Source organism: Rhineura floridana, chromosome 2 (assembly GCF_030035675.1).
Source record: "Rhineura floridana isolate rRhiFlo1 chromosome 2, rRhiFlo1.hap2, whole genome shotgun sequence".
Classification (NCBI taxonomy): Eukaryota; Metazoa; Chordata; class Lepidosauria; order Squamata; family Rhineuridae; genus Rhineura; species Rhineura floridana.
This window is the reverse complement of record NC_084481.1, coordinates 232,947,148-232,965,972: the sequence shown is the minus strand read 5'-3', so window position 1 is coordinate 232,965,972 and position 18,825 is coordinate 232,947,148. Positions and strand designations below refer to the sequence as shown.

Here is an 18,825-nt window from a genome sequence, read left to right as displayed (position 1 = left end):
GCATCCTGTTCTCACAGTGGCCAACCAGATGTCCCAGAGGGGAGCCCACAAGCAAGCCCTGAGCACAACAGCAACTCTCCCCACTTGCAGTTCCTGGCAACTGGTATACCGGAGTGTATTGCCTCCAACAGTGGATGTACAACATAGCCATCATTTCCAGCCGTGATGCTTCGCAGCAGCCTAAGTTGGCACTAGCGGCAGTTCTGGGATTGGGAGGTGGTTGTTTGTTTGTTTTTTAATATAAATTTCCTTGAAACATGACCAACTTGAGGAGTTGGGCTTGTAAAACCACAGCTGCCGTATACATTTCCCACTGTTATCAGATGCCAGCTGTTCTCCGGCTTGGAGTTGGCTGACATGAGGGAAGGAGAGAGGAATGTGTGGAAATGCGTGACCTTGGAGGTGCACAAGGGGCTGCTGAGAGAGACCCTGTTTGTTTCAATATGCTCCGGGACCTGCAGCTGAATATTCCGCCAGCTATTTTTGTGACTTGGATTTTATGCAATGTCTTGTGCAACCATCACTGAAGAAGTCGCTATGGGTAATACACATGGACACTCCCCCGCCCTCTTCCTGTTCCCAGAATGGCATCTTATCTACTTATTCCACACCAGGAGAGGAAATTCTTCCGTTCTCAGTTCTTTTAAAGGCTGCCTTGTTCTTCCTGTCCCAGGGCATGTGTAAGAGGTTCCCTTGATTCTTTCCTGATGCTGTGATCTCCTGACTTCCTTGAGACTAATATATCTCACCCTGGACACCTCTGGAGCCCACAGCTGCTATTCTCCTTAGGGCAGAGGTCACCACTGTGGCGCCCTCCAGAAATTGTTGGCCTCCAACTCCCATCGCATCCCATGTGGATGTGGAGCACCCCCCACCCCTTTATCATAAGAATAACTCGGTGAGGTAGGCTAGGCTCACAGACAGTGACTGGCCCAAGGTGACCCAGCAAACGCCATGGCTTAGTTCAGCTGCAGAATTTGCTCCCACGAAGAGGCAGGGATGGCTGCCCACTTGGATGACAAAGAGGATTAGACAAATGCATGGAGGGTAAGGCTGTCAATGGCTACGAGCCACAATGCCTATGTTCTACTACCTCCACTGTCGGAGGCAGTATTTATTTATTTATTTATTATTTAATTTGAACATAAGAACATAAGAAGAGCCTGCTGGATCAAGCCAGTGGCCCATCTCGTCCAGCATCCTGTTCTCACAGGGGCCAACCAGGTGCCTGGGGGAAGCCCGCAAGCAGGACCCGAGTGCAAGGACACTCTCCCCTCCTGAGGCTTCCGGCAACTGGTTTTCAGAAGCATGCTGCCTCTGACTAGGGTGGCACAGCACAGCCATCACGGCTAGTAGCCATTGATAGCCCTGTCCTCCATGAATTTGTCTAATCTTCTTTTAAAGCCATCCAAGCTGGTGGCCATTACTGCATCTTGTGGGAGCAAATTCCATAGTTTAACTATGCGCTGAGTAAAGAAGTACTTCCTTTTGTCTGTCCTGAATCTTCCAACATTCAGCTTCTTTGAATGTCCACGAGTTCTAGTATTATGAGAGAGGGAGAAGAACTTTTCTCTATCTACTTTCTCAATGCCATGCATAATTTTATACACTTCTATCATGTCTCCTCTGACCCGCCTTTTCTCTAAACTAAAAAGCCCCAAATGCTGCAACCTTTCCTCGTAAGGGAGTCGCTCCATCCCCTTGATCATTCTGGTTGCCCTCTTCTGAACCTTTTCCAACTCTATAATATCCTTTTTGAGATGAGGCGACCAGAACTGTACACAGTATTCCAAATGCGGCCGCACCATAGATTTATACAACGGCATGATGATATCGGCTGTTTTATTTTCAATACCTTTCCTAATTATCGCTAGCATGGAATTTGCCTTTTTCACAGCTGCCGCACACCGGGTCGACATTTTAATCGTGCTGTCCACTACAACCCCGAGGTCTCTCTCCTGGTTGGTCACCGTCAGTTCAGACCCCATGAGCATATATGTGAAATTCAGATTTTTTGCTCCAATATGCATAATTTTACACTTGTTTATATTGAATTGCATTTGCTATTTTCCCGCCCATTCACTCAGTTTGGAGAGGTCTTTTTGGAGCTCTTCGCAATCCCTTTTTGTTTTAACAACCCTGAACAATTTAGTGTCGTCAGCAAACTTGGCCACTTCACTGCTCACTCCTAAATCTAGGTCATTAATGAACAAGTTGAAAAGTACAGGTCCCAATACCGATCCTTGAGGGACTCCACTTTCTACAGCCCTCCATTGGGAGAACTGTCTGTTTATTCCTACTCTCTGCTTTCTGCTTCTTAACCAATTCCTTATCCACAAGAGGACCTCTCTTTGTATTTGTACCCCGCCCTTCCTCCCAGCAGGAGCCCAGAGCGGCAAACAATGCGTTAAAAACACCTTAAAACATCATAAAAACAGATCTTAAAATACATTAAAACAAAACAGCGTTAAAAACATTTTAAAAAAACTTTAAAAAAGGGTTAAAAACATTATTAAAAACCATATTAAGCAATTCTAACAGAGACGCAGACTGGGATAGGTTTCAACCTAAAAGGCTTGTTGGAAGAGGAAAGTCTTCAAAAAGCACTGAAAAGATGGCAGAGATGGCGCCTGTCTAATATTTAAGGGGAGGGAATTCCACAGGGAAGGTGCTGCCACACTAAAGGTCGGCTTCCTATGTTGTGCAGAACGGACCTCCTGATAAGATGGTATCTGCAGGAGGCCCTCGCCTGCAGAGCGCAGTGATCGACTGGGTATATAAGGAGTAAGACGGTCTTTCAGGTATCCTGGTCCCCAGCTGTATAGGGCTTTGTACATCCAAAACTAGAACCTTGAACTTGGCCCAGTAGCACATGGGCAGCCAGTACATTTTTTTCAGCAGCAGGGTGACATGTTGGCGATACCCTGCCCCGGTGAGCAGTCTCGCCACCGCATTTTGCACCAGCTGCAGTATGTTCCTAAATGCCACTTGCTGGGAGTTGCAGGAGGTGTTGCGCTGCAGCTAACTCAGAAGGGACAGGAAGGGGGGAGGCATGAGTTTCAGGCACCTCTGCAGCCAGAAGAAGCAGAGTTGGGGATTGTTGTGTCTGAGCAGGATCGTGTGGGAGGGGGGCAGCCTGCTCTCCAGCCAGTTCCCACGAGTAACGCCCTTTCCGAGGAGCCGAGCGCACCGCCCCCAGTTGATGCAGAGGACTTGTGGGGGGAAGCTTCAGAGTCAGTGCCAGCTCCTCCTTTACCAAGCAGTTCCCAGGAGGATTCCAGTGTGGCACCGCCCCCTGACCTCGAGCCCGTTGCTCGGGAGCAGGTGTCTTCCGATGAGCTGTTGGATGCGTGTCCCCTGTCTCCTCGTTCCCGTTGCCGCGAGAAACGGACAGGGCAAAGACAGGAATTACGAAGGAGTCAGAGATTACGTTCGAAAACATTTCCTATATAAGCCTGCCGCTCCCAGTGGGGGGTCGTTGAGTCAACTTCCTTCACACACTGCAGAGCATGTCTAGAGTATAGTTAGGGACTCTAGTGAGTTAGAGCAGGGTTTCCTATGAAGCGCAATGCCTTTGATGTATCCATTACTCTAATAAAATGAGATTTACTTGCACACACACTCCAGCCTCATTCTTTCGGCTCTGGACGGGACATGAGGGGAGAGTCCTTTTTCGTTCAGATCCTGCTTGCGGGCTTCCCATGGGCATCTGGTTAGGCCACTGTGACGATGAAGTAACTTAGCCAGTGTCCTAACACCCAAGACAATTTGCTCAGACTGAAAAAGCAAGCTCTGAGGCCAGGACTTTATAGGGCCTGGTGGACAGGGATTGGCCCTTGGCAGTCAGCTGACAGAACAGCCAGACGGGGCGGCCCCTAGGCTGTGGAATTCTCTCCCTAGGGATATAAGAATGACCCTTTCGCTGCAGTCCTTCCGGCGTCAAGCAAAGACTTTCCTATTCCAACAAGCTTTTGGTACTGAGGGTTGCTAAAGTTGGGACTGCTGGGAACTGCACTACTAATGCTGAATTTTACTATTTTTAAATTGGTTTTGATTCCTTTTTATCTAGCAGTATGATTGGTTTTAATATTGGATGTAGTTTAATTTCATTTTAATGTAGATTCTGTATGTTTTAATTATATGTGCTTTTATCTGGAAGCCGCTGCGAGTTCCAGTATTGGAAGGATGGCGGGATATAAATAAAGAATAATTAACTAACACTAGATGTGCCCCTTTTGGCCTGATCCAACAGGCTCTGCTTATGTCCTTATGGCTGATCTGGAAAATGAACCCAAGCCTCTCTAACCAAATTCCAACGTGCTATTATTTATTCATTAAATTTTTGTCCCACCCTTCCTCCCAAAAGAGCCTAGTGCGGCAAAGTAGCAGAACAATATACATTTAAAACAACAAAATGATAACATAAAAACATTTCAAAATAAATCAGCACATCTGAAAATCTTTTAAAACAGTCAGATATCCTCACAGCTAATGATTTCAAGGTTGCTGGGGGCAGTATCTTTCAGCCGTCAAATTCCTGGGAGAACCGGAATATTTTAAAATTCCTCCTGTATGTTAATCGTGAAGGGGACAGACACATCTCATCGGGGAAGGCATTCTACAAATGGGAAACCGCCACCAAGAAGACCTTGTTGTGGCTCAGTGCCAGCCGGACACCGCTCACTGCACCATCGTTTGCAAGATGATTATTCTATGACTCTCAGTTGATGCTACTAAGTTGGGCATTGTGCTATGTGCGGCTGCTCTTTGGGAAGTGTATACATATGTGTGGGTGCTGCTTGGGGGCATGGCTATGGACTCTTCCCAGGGATACAGCTGTGGAACTGCACTTTCAAAATCTACCCCAGTTTTGGCCAGGCAGGCCAGATTTTTAGCAGCACCACCCCAGCGGGTGGCGGGTGGGGCCACTCACCTGTCAGCCATATGATGGCATTTTGATGCCAAGTGATTGACAGGTGGGTTGTCTGCCCACCTACCAAAGGTAGCCCTCGGGGGTCAGGGGAGGAATGGCCCAAGCAGGATTGAACTCCCAGCACATCAGCTGGGGCAAAGGAGTTCATTCCTACTTTCTGTAAAGTTCGGGCGTGCCAGCCAGTTTCCCCCAGGATATAGCTGCTTTGTCTGAACCAAGCAGATCGATGCATGGGGAATTCAATACTGCTTTCTGCGGCTTTGGGGAAATGGCTTTGCGGGCTCAATGGGGAGATGCCTGCTTGTCTGATCAAGCAGCACGTCCGGATCGCACAGTTGCTTCCCACGCCAGCGTTTCCTTTTCTGCAGGGCTGTTGCTGCTGTTTGCAATTAGTAACATGATCCAGGCGGGCCAGCGGATCTGGGTATCCAAGCTTTGCTGAAAACAACAGAATGAAATTCAACAGGGATAAATGCAAAGTTCTACGCTTAGGAAAAAGAAACCAAATGCACAGCTATAAGATGGGGGATACTTGGCTCAGCAATACGACATGTGAGAAGGATCTTGGAATTGTCGTTGATCACAAGCTGAATATGAGCCAACAGTGTGATGTGGCTGCAAAAAAGGCAAATGCTATATCAGGCTGCATTAACAGAAATATAGTTTCCAAATCACGTGAAGTATTAGTTCCCCTCTACTCAGCACTGGTTAGGCGTCATCTTGAATACTGTGTCCAGTTCTGGTCTCTGCACTTCAAGAAAGATGCAGACAAACTGCAACAGGTTCAGAGGAGGGCAACAAGGATGATCAGGGGACTGCAAACAAAGCCCTATGAGGAGAGACTGAAAGAACTGGGCATGTTTAGCCTGGAGAAGAGAAGACTGAGGGGAGATAGGATAGCACTCTTCAAGTACATGAAAAGTTGTCACATAGAGGAGGGCCAGGATCTCTTCTCGATCGTCCCAGAGTGCAGGACATGGAAAAATGGGCTCAAGTTGCAGGAAACCAGATTTCGACTGGACATCAGGAAAAACTTCCTAACTGTTAGAGCCATACGACAATAGAACCAATGACCTAGAGAGGTAGTGGGCTCTCTGACACTGGAGGCCTTCAAGAGGCAGCTGGACAGCCATCTGTCAGGAATGCTTTGATTTGGATTCCTGCACTAAGCAGGGGGTTGGACTTGATGGCCTTATAGGCCCCTTCCAACTCTACTATTCTATGATTCTATGCTGCAGAGCTGGCCCACAGGAGAGCGGTGTTGTTCTTTTCTCGTGGTGGTAGCGGTGTGCCTGCTAAGGGAGGCAGCCACTGAGATACCTCCGTCCCGAGCCACAACAGGAGTTATAGGTTGTCATAAAGTCCCTCTTTCCCCCCTAATCCCCTCTCCATCATGTATCATGCCTAATTAGACTAACCGTGTGGGGAAAGCTGCCTCTCCATTCTGTATGCTCTCTATTTAGGCACAGCATGGACAATGAACTAAACCCAAGTGAAAGGATTTGTGGCTCTGAATGCCAGGGGCAGGAGAGTGCCACTGTCGTCATGTCTGACTTATGGGGCCCTCAGAGGCATCAGCCTAACCTACCTCACAGGGTTGTTGTGAGGGTAAAATTGGGAGGGGGGAACCATGTTTATAGAGCTCCTTGGAAGGAAAGAGAGCTAGTGTGGTGTAGTGGTTAGAGTGTTGGACTACAACCTGGGAGACCAGGGTTCGAATCCCCACACAGCCATGAAGCTCACTGGGTGACCTTGGGCCAGTCACTGCCTCTGAGAGGAAGGCGATGGTAAACCCCCTCTGAATACTGCTTACCTTGAAAACCCTATTCAGAGGGTTGCCATAAGTTGGGATCAACTTGAAGGCAGCCCATTTCCATTTGGGCTGCTGTGGGAAACCGGATGCTGGACTAGACAGGCTTTTGGCCTCATCTAGCACTGCTGTTAGTGCATATGTTCTGTGTTTGCACCACCTCTTGCTAATTTTTTGCCTCTCCCTTTGTTGTCCTTTCCTGCTTTCAAAATTTAGATTATTGTGTACTCCTTGGGGCAGGGACGTTTTTTTTTAGGGGGGTGGGATTGCTTTGTAAAATCCCATATATATTCACTTTCTTTACTATGTGAAGTTTCATACGTATTCACAACACTCTCGTCTTTGTCACTAAAACTGATGGCCTTGTTGCAGGCATGAGCGCCCTGCGTATTGTAATTCAACAATCCCATAATCCCCCCCCCCCACAGACCACTTGAAAATTGCTGAGAGTTTTGGCAGGACCACTTAATGATTTTTCTCCCTGTGGTCGCGATTGCAATGCGCTGTGCTAGATACTGTGTGAGTTTTAGTGGCACCTCTGTTGCTTCTTTTCTTTCTGGTGTTGTATTTTGTCACTTTAACAATTTGCATCCCATAGAATATGAGAAATAAAAGAAGCAATAAAAATGCAACTAAAAAATCAATGTGAACATTTAATGCAGGCATACCGTAGACCACCTGAATGAAGCTTGTGGACCGTTGGTGGTCCGTGGACCGCAGTTTGAGACCCCTTTTTTTAAAAAAAAAAGGTGGTTGCCAATAATTAGCCTTTTGGCTTTAACCCTTCTTCTTTCTTAATGTAGGATGAGCAATATGGGGATCCCTGGCATGTGGGGCTTCCATATTGGCAGTGCCTCCCCAGTGGATAATGTGATCCCAGGCATGGTTGGAAGGATGCCTCCCGCTTCCCCAAGAACCCCGGAGAGCAGCTCTGTCGATCATCACATTCTGGAGGGCGAATACCCGGAGTCAAACCTTGATTATGCCGATTCCTTCTATGACGGGAATGAAGATGATTTTGAGTACTTGCCTGTTATGACCACTGAGCTGCCGTTCGACTTGGAAACGAGACCCAGCACGCCGTTAAACCCTGTCGGCCAGCTCGACTACAGCGAGCCAAGGCACTCTGGTGCTAGGGTGGATTCAGAACTGGAGTCTACGTTGCTCTACCCGGCATCTAGCCATCTCCCTCCTTACCCTGAACTGGATTCCATCCCTCTGCACCCAGTGGAGGAAGTTCTGGCCTCAGCACCTTCTGTATCAGAAGAAAATGCTAGAACCCCGTCCTTGCCGTTAGTTTACGAGAGTCCGATTGAAGCGGTCACTGCCATCCTGCTGAGGTGTCCTGGCAGCGAGGATGCCCTGTGCCCCCGGGAAGAAGATAGGGGTACTCCTTCAGAAACGGAAGTTTTTCCTGTCTTCCCAGAGGGTGAAGTTATCCTTGAAGGCTTCCTGGACAACACCCCTCCTTTCAGCCCTAGGAGACGGGTTGTAGGAGTCGACGAGGACATTAGTTTCAACCCAGACGGTAAGCTCCTAAAAACTTCCTCATGTGCTTGACCTCGTTCTCTGAACCTCTGATCTCTGAAACGTGGTCACTGGAAATTCTTAGGCAGCTAAATTAATTGCATGCATCCTGCCCCGTGGAATTCTGTGAATAAAACTTTTATTTATCATTTTATTTAATTATTTATTGTTTGATTTATATCCCGCCCTTCCTCCCAGCAGGAGCCCAGGGCGGCAAACAAAAGCACTAAAAACACTTTAAGACATCATAAAAACAGACTTTAAAATGCATTAAAACAAAACAACTTTAAAAACATTTTTTTTAAAGCGTTGAAGACATCTTTAAAAAAAAGGTTAAAAAACATAGTGATTAAAAAGAAGATTTAAAAACATATTAAAAAGCAATTCCAACACAGAAGCAGACTGGGACAAGGTCTCAACATAAAAGACTTGTTGAAAGAGGAAGGTCTTCAGTAGGCGCCAAAAAGATAGCAGAGATGGTGCCTGTCTAATATTTAAGGGGAGGGAATTACACAGGGTAGGTGCCGCCACACTAAAGGTCCATTTCCTATGTTGTGCAGGACGGACCTCCTGATAAGATGGTACCTGCAGGAGGCCCTCGCCTGCAGAGCGCAGTGATCGACTGGGTATATAAGGGGTAAGACGGTCTTTCAGGTATCCTGGTCCCAAGCTGTATAGGGCCTTGTGCACCAAAACTAGAACCTTGAACTTGGCCTGGTACCAAATGGGTTATTAGTGCATTCTTCCCCCACTTTTATGTAAAATGGAAGGTAAAGATCACGCTTGACACTCTAAAGTGGGTTACGTTTAGAGCAGGGATAGGAAATGTGTAGGCTTCCAGATGTTGCTGGACTGCAACTCCCATCATCCCTGACCATTGGCCATCCTACCTGGGGCTGCTGGGATTTGGAGTCCAAAACCATCTGGAGGGTTATGAAAGGTTCTCCCTCTCTGTTTTAGAGTGTGAAAGAGGTGCAGTGACCTGCAGGAATGTTCCTCCTGATTTAGGGACAAAGTCAGTGTGGTGACTCATGCAGAGATACGCTGGGCAGACTGATCCAAGGACAGGTAATTCCATTGTTTCTTTGCATCACAAGATATTTTGATTTGATCACACTAGACCTAGAAGTGTTGGAGAATTTCCTCTTTCCTACAGAGGCTGATTGGAAGGAGGCAGAGCTAGAGCAGTGAAACTTGTGCTGAGAAAAGTTTCTGCAAAAGATTAGGCAATGTCAGCAAATTTGCATGTCGTCTCATATTTAGCACAATTTATACTGCAAGTTTTACAATTTACGTGACTTATTCAGCTCCTGGTAGGTACAAAGATGATGCCACTGGTAAAATAATTGATCAATAACCTGTCAAAATATTGGACAGGCGCCGTCTCTGTTGTCTTTTCAAAGTCTACTGAAGACCTTCCTCTTCCAACAAGCCTTTTGAGTAGAGGCTTTTATCCCAGTCTCCAACTGTATTGGAATTGCTTTTAAGATGGTTTAATTGTTTAATTGTTTGGGCTCCTATGATAGGAAGGGTGGGATATACATTTAAACAATAACTATTATTATTTCTTTGGCTTCCGTAATTGTACCAAATGTCGCAGGGACACTCAAGCGTATATCTGCAACCATAAAGGCAGTGTGGTGTAGTGGTTAAAGTGCTGGACTAAGACCTTTGAGACCAGGGTTCGAATCCCGACACAGCCATGAAGCTCACTGGGGGACCTTGGGCCAGCCACTGCCTCTCAGCCTCAGAGGAAGGCAATGGTAAACCCCCTCTGAATACCCCTTACCGTGAAAACCCTATTCAGAGGGTCACCATTTTTTGATTATCTATTCAATTTTATGATTGGTTCCATAAAGGAAGCCACAGACCTGAACTTACAAGATCTGAACAGGGTGGTTCACGACAGATGCTCTTGGAGGTCGCTGATTCATAAGGTCGCCATAACTTGTGATCGACTTGAAGGCACATAACAACAACAGGGTTGGCATAAATTGGGATCGACTTCAAGGCAGTCGATTTCCATTTTCCAAAGACTTAATACTTTTTACAAAAATGAAAGTGGAGAGGTTCTTAGGAAGAGGAATTCTGAGGCTGCATTGCATTTGGCACCCTTCCTGCACTTCTACAGATTTCATGGTTCTTTGCTCCTGTACTTTAGCAAAGCCCAGCTTGGGGCGTTCCCAGAAGCGACTACCCTACCAGCTTTGGTAACAGAGTGTGGAGCTAGAGAGGGCTTCTGAGCATTCTGTTGATGATCAAGATCAGGGGCCCCTCTGCACTATACAGTTCAAGCTGTATCATACCACTTTAAACAGTCATGGAATCCTGTGGTCTGTTGAGGGTCCTGAGAGGAGACCCCTATTCGCCTCACAGAGCTACAATTTCTCAGACCTGGGAATTGTAGCTCTGTGAGGGGAACAGGAGCCTCCTAGTAATTTTCAACACCCTTAAACTATAGTTCCCAGGATTCTTTGGGGGAAGCCCTGGCTGCTTATAGCGGTATCATACCGCTTTAAATCCCAGGCTATGGTCTGAAGGCACATGAGGCCAGCTCCCTGCTGAAGCTAAGCAGGGTCAGGTCTGGTCAGCGCCTGGATGGGAGACCACCTGGGAACCAGATGGAAGCCGTTTCTATCATGGAAAGAAAGGCGGGGTATAAATAAAACAATAAATAAATGGACAGTGCAGATGTGGCTCAAGTGTAGAAAGCCAGACAGGAAGTTGGAGAGGAGAGGAAGTACAGGGGAAAAGGAGCAAAGGCACTCTGCACATGTTTAGAAGCGCTCTGTCCTTTTAGGGGAAAAAATAGCAAAATGTCCACACTGGTTCATTTCTGCAGAAATCCTTAAGGACAGCTTTCCCCACCCAGGTGCCCTCCAGACGTTGTGGACCACAGCTCTCATTTTCCCTAGCCAACACAGCCATGATGGGAGGCGTAGTTCAAAAATGCCTAGAGGAGGGCCCCAGGTTGGGGAAGAGTGTTTAAGGAAGTTGCCTGAGTGGAGGAAGTAGCTCCTCTACTCCTGAATCAAGGGAGGAGTTTGCAGAGGGAGGGGTGTTTATGAGTGTGTGTGTGTGTGTGTGTGTGTGTGTGTGTGTGTGTGTGAGAGAGAGAGAGAGAGAGAGAGAGAGAGAGAGAGAGAGAGAGAGAGTGCACCTACAAAAGACATCCATTGTGGTTATTAGGCACGGTCTGTGCTAGAGACAGCTCTGGGTCTACCCAACCTCTGGGAGGCCCCAACAGCTGGCCATGGCAGCAGCCCTTTGGGGATGTTTGCTGGAGCAACTTCTGGATGTTTGGAACGTTGACTGTCAAGAATTAACCGTGAGAAGGATTAAGAAGCCCTTACTGTGCAGAGGGGGAAGGGAAACAGGATATCCACCAGCTGGGGGAACGATCATAGATCATCGTGGCTTGCGTGCGAAAACGGCCGCTGGGAGGGAAATCTGGCGGGAGCTCATGGCGTGATTTGGGGGAAGGGATGTGAGGAAGTGGCTGGAAGGTCTCTGACAGGGATGGGGAACTGGTGCCCTCCAGATGGTGCTGGACTCCATCTCCCGTCAGCCCCGGCCAGCACTGCCAAATGGTCTCGGGGACGATGGGAATTGTAGTCCCGCAACATCTGGAGGTCGCAAGGTTCCCCTTGCCTGATCCACAGAGAGGAGCGTGGGAATCCAGCGGCTCACCAGAGGTTTGCAAAAGCCTCAGCCCTTTAAAAGTCTTGAGTTGCTTAAATGAAGTTGGATTTCAGTAGGGACGTCAGTGAATAATGGAGGCCACCCCTTCTCAAATGTTACCCCTGGTCAGAAAACCGGGACCAATCCTGCTGTCCTCAGGAGGTGGAACCTGGGACGCTGCCTTCTACTAAGTCAGACCACTGGTTCCTCTAGCTCAGTATTGTCTGCACTGATTGGCAGCAGCTGTTCAGGGTTTCAGACAGGAGGCATTCCCAGCCTCACCTAGAGATGCTGTTGGGGATTGAGCTTGTGACCTTCTGCGTGCAAGTCAGATGCCTTACCCCGAGCTATGGAGGCTGCTTCTCGATTCCTTTGTGACTTTTGATACCGTTGACCATGGTGTCTTCCTGGACTGGCTCCATGGAAGGGGAATTGGGGGCACTGTGTTACCATGGTTCTGGTCCTACCTACGGGACCGAATCCAGAGAGAAGTGTTGTGAGAGTGGTTTGCGCCCCCCTGGCAGGTACGCTGTGGGGTGCTGCAGGGCACTCTTTTGTCCCTGGTGCTATTTAACATCTATACAAAGCCACTGGGAGCGGTCATTAGGAATTTGGAGGCAAGGTGCCATCAGTGCACTGGTGACCCTCAGCTCTACTTCTCCATAACATCTGAATCAGGCCATGCAGTTCCTGGACTGGTGCCTGGATGCGGTGGTGGGATGGACGCGGGAAAATAGGTTGAGGCTGGATCATGGCAAGACTGAGGCACTGTGGCTCCCATATCTGTGTTCCATACCTGTGGAACTCCCTCCCCTTAAATATTAGACAGGTGCCATCTCTGTTATCTTTCCGCGCCTATTGAAGACCTTCCTCTTTCAACAAGCCTTTTGAGTAGAGACCTTATCCCAGTCTGCGTCTGTGTTGGAATTGCTTTTTAATGTGTTTTTAAACCATTTTTTAAAAACAATATGTTTTTAACCTGTTTTTTTAAGATGTCTTCAAAGCTTTAAAAAGCTTTATTATTTATTATTTCATTGATATCCCGCCCTTCCTCCTAGCAGGAGTTGTTTTGTTTTAATGTATTTTAAAGTGTGTTTTTCTGATGTTTTAAAGTGTTTTTAGTGCTTTTGTGTGCCACCCTGGGCTCCTGCTGGGAGGAAGGGTGGGATATAAATCAAATAACAACAACAACAACAATAATATCTGGAAAATTGGGACAGGGTGGCACTCTCTCCGAAGGAGCAGGTACACAGATTGGGGGTGCTTCTGGACCCAGCTTTGTCACTGGAGGTACACATAGCCTCAGTGGCTAACAGCACCTTTCACCAGCTGCACCTCGTACAATAGCAACAACTGTTCCCGGACCAGGACTGCTTGACCACAGTAGTTCAGGCATTATAACTGGGCCAAGTTCAGTGCATCATTATTGGTATATAAAACCCTTAACAGCTTGGCACCAGTTTACTTGAGGGATCGCCTTACCGCATATGTGTCCACTCGAGTGCTTCGATATGCGGAACTGGCCCTGTCGCATAATAAATGTTCTGTACTTGTAAGAAATCGTTCTTTTGCTGTGATAGTGCCTACTCCTTGGAACTCCCTGCCTGTTGACATCATCAAGCAAGTGCCTTTGCTGCATTCTTTTCAGTGCCTGCTCAAAACATTTCTATCTAAGCAAGGCTATCAGAACATGTACATGTTGATGTATTTTGATCTCTTTCCAGTTTACTGCTGTTTTAATTGTCTTTTACATTATTTTAATTATTTGTTTGTAACTGTTTTTATTGATAATGTTAATGTTTCCTGTAAGAGGTTTTCATGAAATCAAGCGGCGTATCAGTTTTGTTAAATGAATAATATGAAAAGTTGGCTGTCCTCCTTTCCAGCATGGTCATATATGATGTCAGGGGTATGGCAGGTGGGCGTGGCTTGGCCAAAATTGTCTTGTGGGCCATATAGGAAGGCCTGGCAGGGTCCCCCACTCATTGGCTACATGGACCAAATGTCCTATGAAAGCCAAGTGAGATTCTCGGCTCAAAGATTGCAGGGCAAGCTTTGAGCTTGGTGTCATAGGGCAAGGTGGTGCAGTTGAGGCAGCCCATGCATGCACACATGCGCACATTTATAAAACAATTTGCATTTTTCATGTAGTGTTCACGTACAGCACTTCCAATGTGGAAACCTGTGAGGATCACCACAGCCAGTGCTCCCTGCACGCCTTCTGCACGGATTACAGCACCGGGTTCTGCTGCCACTGCCAGTCCAAGTTCTACGGGAACGGCAGGCACTGCTTACCAGAAGGTACGTTGCAACGGCGACACTTACATTTCCAGACGTCACTCCGCAGAGCTGGTGTGGTCCACCTCGGGCCCTTCTGTGGGCGGGAGGTAGTGGTGGCGGTAACCCTGGTGGGAGTCATTATGTGGTGGTCCAACAGTACCACGTGGAAAGGTGGGTGCAAACATTTCCAGATCCTCACCACCACTTGGAGCCCAGACTTTGCAGAAGGAAGAAGAGACACGATAGAGGTGCATAAAATTCTGCAAGGCCTGGAGAAAGTGGATACAGATAAGCCTTTTTCCCCTCTCTCATAACGCTAGAACTTGTGAACGAAGCTGAATGTTGGAAGACTCGGGACAGACAAAATGAAGTACTTCTTCACACAGCATATGGTTAAACTTGGGGATGTAATTGTCAGGGGTCTCGGGGGTCTTAGACCCCTTACTTTTTGGGGGAGCAGAGTTCCAATAGGGTCCCTATATCTCTAGGATCCTAGGAACCAATCAACACAAAAGGGGAGTGTGTTAGCCACTGAGAAGACTCTTTTCAGTCGCTAACAGTCTTTCCTTTCGTGCCAATTGGCTCCTAGGGATGTCAGCAGCAAAAATAAAGGGGGTGTGTGTGACTGTGACTATCATGAAGGGACCCTTCACTTCTGAATTTGCCAGTACACTACTGGTTCATCTATGGAATTTACTCTCAGCAGATGTAGTGATGGCCACCAACGTGGATGGCTTTAAAAGTGGAGTACACAGATTCATGGAGGATAGGGCTACCAGTGGCTACTAGCCATGGATGTCTGTGCTTTGTCCTGATGGTCGGAGGCCGTGTACTTCTAAATACCAATTTCTGGAAAGTGCTTTTGTGCTCAGGTCTTGCTTGCAAATTTCCCACAGTCATTTGGTTGGCCACTGTGAGAACAGGATGCTTTGATTTGGATTCCTGCATTGAGCAGGGGGTTGGACTTGATGGCCTTATAGGCCCCTTCCAACTCTACTATTCTATGATTCTGTGATACTGGACTAGATCCAACAGCCAGGCTCTTCTTATATTTTTATGTTCTTAAGTCATTTTCACAGATGCTCTTGGAGGTCACTGATTCATAGGGTCGCCATAAGTCGTGATCGACTTGAAGGCACATAACAACAACAAAGTGATTTTCAGCAGTAGGCTATGAATTTAAGCAGCAGGGTGTTCCTCCCTGCATTCCTTTCCATTCCATATTCACCAGAAGCTTTTCAAGTTTAGATGTGCAGTGAAGACCTGCCTACTAGGTAGACTTTTAGCCATGTAAGGGATTTTAAGTAGTTTGGTATTTTTAATCATTATTACTGATGTTGGTCATCATTTTATTCTCAATTGAATTGTGTGCTGTTATAGAGTAGATCTCTGCTTTGGGAATTAGCAGAAATGGCAAAGCTTGTGTTAAATCCCTAACTATTTACGTATTTAAAGCATTTGCATTTCAATTGTACAAACTCTGGGTGGTAATGAAGGATTACATTCAATGATCTTAAAAAAAACCATTGAAAAAGACGTTATTTAGAGATTGTGCAAGATAAGGAGATGAAAGATAAAGATGAACTAACTAAATATTTGGATTTTAATATAGAGATGTTGTTTCAACTCCTTACATCAGTGGTAGTGCCCTGCTTTGAGAATCTGACTGTCTGATGCGTTGCTGTTTACAAAAGAAAAACAAACACTCCCTTGAAGAGCACATGTTTTGCATGCAGGAAGTCTAAGAGCCAGTCCCCGGAACTTACACTTTAAGCACGGGTGGAGAACCTGCATCCCTCCAGACATTATTGGGACTCCAACTCCCTTCAGCCCCAGCCAGCATGACCAATGATCAAGGATGATTAGCGTTAGAGTCCAGCAACATCTGGAGGGTCACATCTCTGGTGTCTGGTGTAAAGGGATCTTGGAAAGCAGGAGTCACTGCTTGGGAGGGTAGACTAGCTTTCACCAACCTCGGGCCTTCCAGATATTGCTGGACCATAGCTCCTATCATCCTTGACTGTTGGCCATTCTGACTGAGACTGATGGGAGTTGAGTCGAGCAACATCTGGAGGATGCCACGTTGGTGCAGTCCAGACTTCACCATCCTGATTCCCTCCATATAGTGTTGGACTACAACTCACATCATCCCGGACTATTGGCCATGTTGGTGGGGCTGATGGGAGCTGGGAATCCGACAGTGCTGCAGGACACCAGGTTGGCAAACGCTGGTGCAGATTATACCAGGCTGGATGGATCAACGGTCTGGTTCACGTGAAGGTGACATGATATGTTTCTGGGCTAGATGCAGCCCCCATTTGGGGAAGGGCTATAGCACAGGATTGATCTCATGCTTTGCACACACACAGAAAAATCCCAGGTTCAGCCCCTGGCAATCTCCTGTTAAATGGCTCTCATCTAGCAGAGCAAACAACACTGAACTTGGCTGGCTCAATACGAGGCAGGTTTACATGTAAAATTATATTTTTGAACCGAAGATAAATACAAATCCTAATCTTTGGGGGGAAAGTGCTGAATTCTCCGCAGGGTCCACCGTTTTGTGTAATATCAGATGGTGGGTGTCACTGGGGAGGTCCTGGCGCTTGACTAAACGACTCCTCTGCTGTTCTCAGGTGCTGCACATCGACTCAACGGCAAAGTGAGTGGGGATCTGCTGGTGGGGGCAACACCGTTGCACTTCAGCGAGGTCGACCTGCATGCTTACATTGTCGGCAATGACGGGCGGGCCTACACTGCCATCAGCGCCATACCTCAGCCGGCAGCCAGGGCGCTGATGCCGTTGGCTCCCATTGGGGGCCTCTTTGGCTGGCTTTTCGCCCTGGAGAAACCCGGCTACGAAAATGGCTTCAGTATCGTTGGTGAGTGGCACGCTGCCCTGGTGCATCGTCATGCAGAGCGTTGTTAGGCGGTGGAACTCGCTCCCACAAGAGGCAGCGATGGCCACCAACTTGGATGGCTTTAGGAAGAGGATTAGACAAACTCATGGAAGATAATTAGGGTTTCAGGGGCTACTAGCCATGAGTTTACAATCGTGGCTTGGAGGCAGCATGTTTCTGAACACCAGTTGCTGGAAACTGCAGGAGAGGGCTGTTGCGCTCAGGTCCTGCTTGCGGGCTTCCCTTCAGGGCACCTGGTTGGCCACTGTGAGAACAGGATGCTTGAATAGAAGGTCCACTGGCCTGATCCAGCAGGCTCTTCTTTTCTTACGTTCTTACATGCAAATAGACAAGGGTGTATGTCCAGGGTGCAGAACCTCAGGCCTGGGGGCCAAATATATTTCTGTGTCTGGCCCTTGGAACAGTCCCCCCCCATTGGCCCTCCTTTGCTTCTTGAGTGTTTTGGCCTGGCAAGGATGCATCCTTGAACTCTGACCATTCCTCTTGATTGTCTTGATTGAGGATAGAGAGGGGTGTGTGAGTATGTGTGTAGAAACTAGCCTATTGCACAAAGGTAACATTTGCATTCATTGCCCCACCCGCTTTTGCCTCTGGTCCCAGCCATCACTGGCATGCGGCCCTTGGAAAGTTGCTCAGAAGCAAATGTGGCTCTTGGACTGAAAAATGTTCTGGTGTGTGCATTCCAGTTTCTGCACTCATCACAGTTCTGTGTCTAAGAAAACCTGAATTCTACAACTTATCTAATTTAGGCAAATTAAGCAAATTAGATTTCCTTATTTATTTCACTTCCAAACAAGAGATGGATTGATTCCATAAAGGAAGCTACAGACCTGAACTTATGTGATCTGGTTTATAACAGATGTTATTGGAGGTCGCTGATTCATAGGGTTGCCATAAGTTGTAATCGACTTGAAGGCACATAATAACAACAAGAACAAATTTAAGTGGAACTATCACAAGAAGCTAAAATGATGAAACTGAGGTTATCATACTTTGGACACGTAATAAGAAGACACGATTCACTAGAAAAGACAATAATGCTGGGAAAAACAGAAGGGAGTAGGAAAAGAGGAAGGCCAAACAAGAGGTGGATTGATTCCATAAAGGAACCCACAGACCTGAACTTACAAGACCTGAACAGGGTGGTTCATGACAGATGCTTTTGGAGGTCGCTGATTCATAGCGTCGCCATAAGTCGTAATCAACCTGAAGGCACATAACAACAACAATAAAACATTATGGTAAAGGACAATGAGGGGTGCGAGGTTCTGAGGAAGCAGCTCTTGACCGCGGATAGTCCTATTGAGCTCTTTCCTTGCCAACCCTCTTAGGTGTTAAGGTCAACAAGGGCTCCCTCTTGGAAGTTCCGCCACCCTCAGCAGTTTGGGTGGTGGTAGCTCAGCAGAGTGCACTGTCTGTGGCAGCCCCCTAAATCAAGGAACTCCCCACAGAGGTGCATCGAACCTACTCCTTGTGGAGCTTTTGCTGTATGCTGAAGACGCACCTCTTTACTCTGGCCTTTGACAGTTAAGGTATTTTTTGTGTTTTGGTTAACCTATACTTTGCTGCTTTTGTTTGGAATTGTTTTTATAATTGTATAAACTGGTTTACTTGTTTTTAATTGTATAGTTATAGTGTTTTAACCCACCCTGGGACCTTATGACAAAGGGCAGGTA

General features: G+C 47.1%; 1 protein-coding gene across 1 annotated transcript in view; it reads left to right on the top strand.

Annotated features, from left to right (window-relative positions):
• The window catches only part of NID2 (nidogen 2), a 76,473-nt gene that overhangs the window by 18,386 nt on the left and 39,262 nt on the right, over positions 1-18,825 (top strand). Inside the window, exons 4-6 of the mRNA XM_061612543.1 lie at positions 7,547-8,271; positions 14,103-14,252; positions 16,865-17,110. Coding sequence (XP_061468527.1) covers positions 7,547-8,271; positions 14,103-14,252; positions 16,865-17,110 — 1,121 coding nt within the window. The remainder of the gene's footprint in view (positions 1-7,546; positions 8,272-14,102; positions 14,253-16,864; positions 17,111-18,825) is intronic.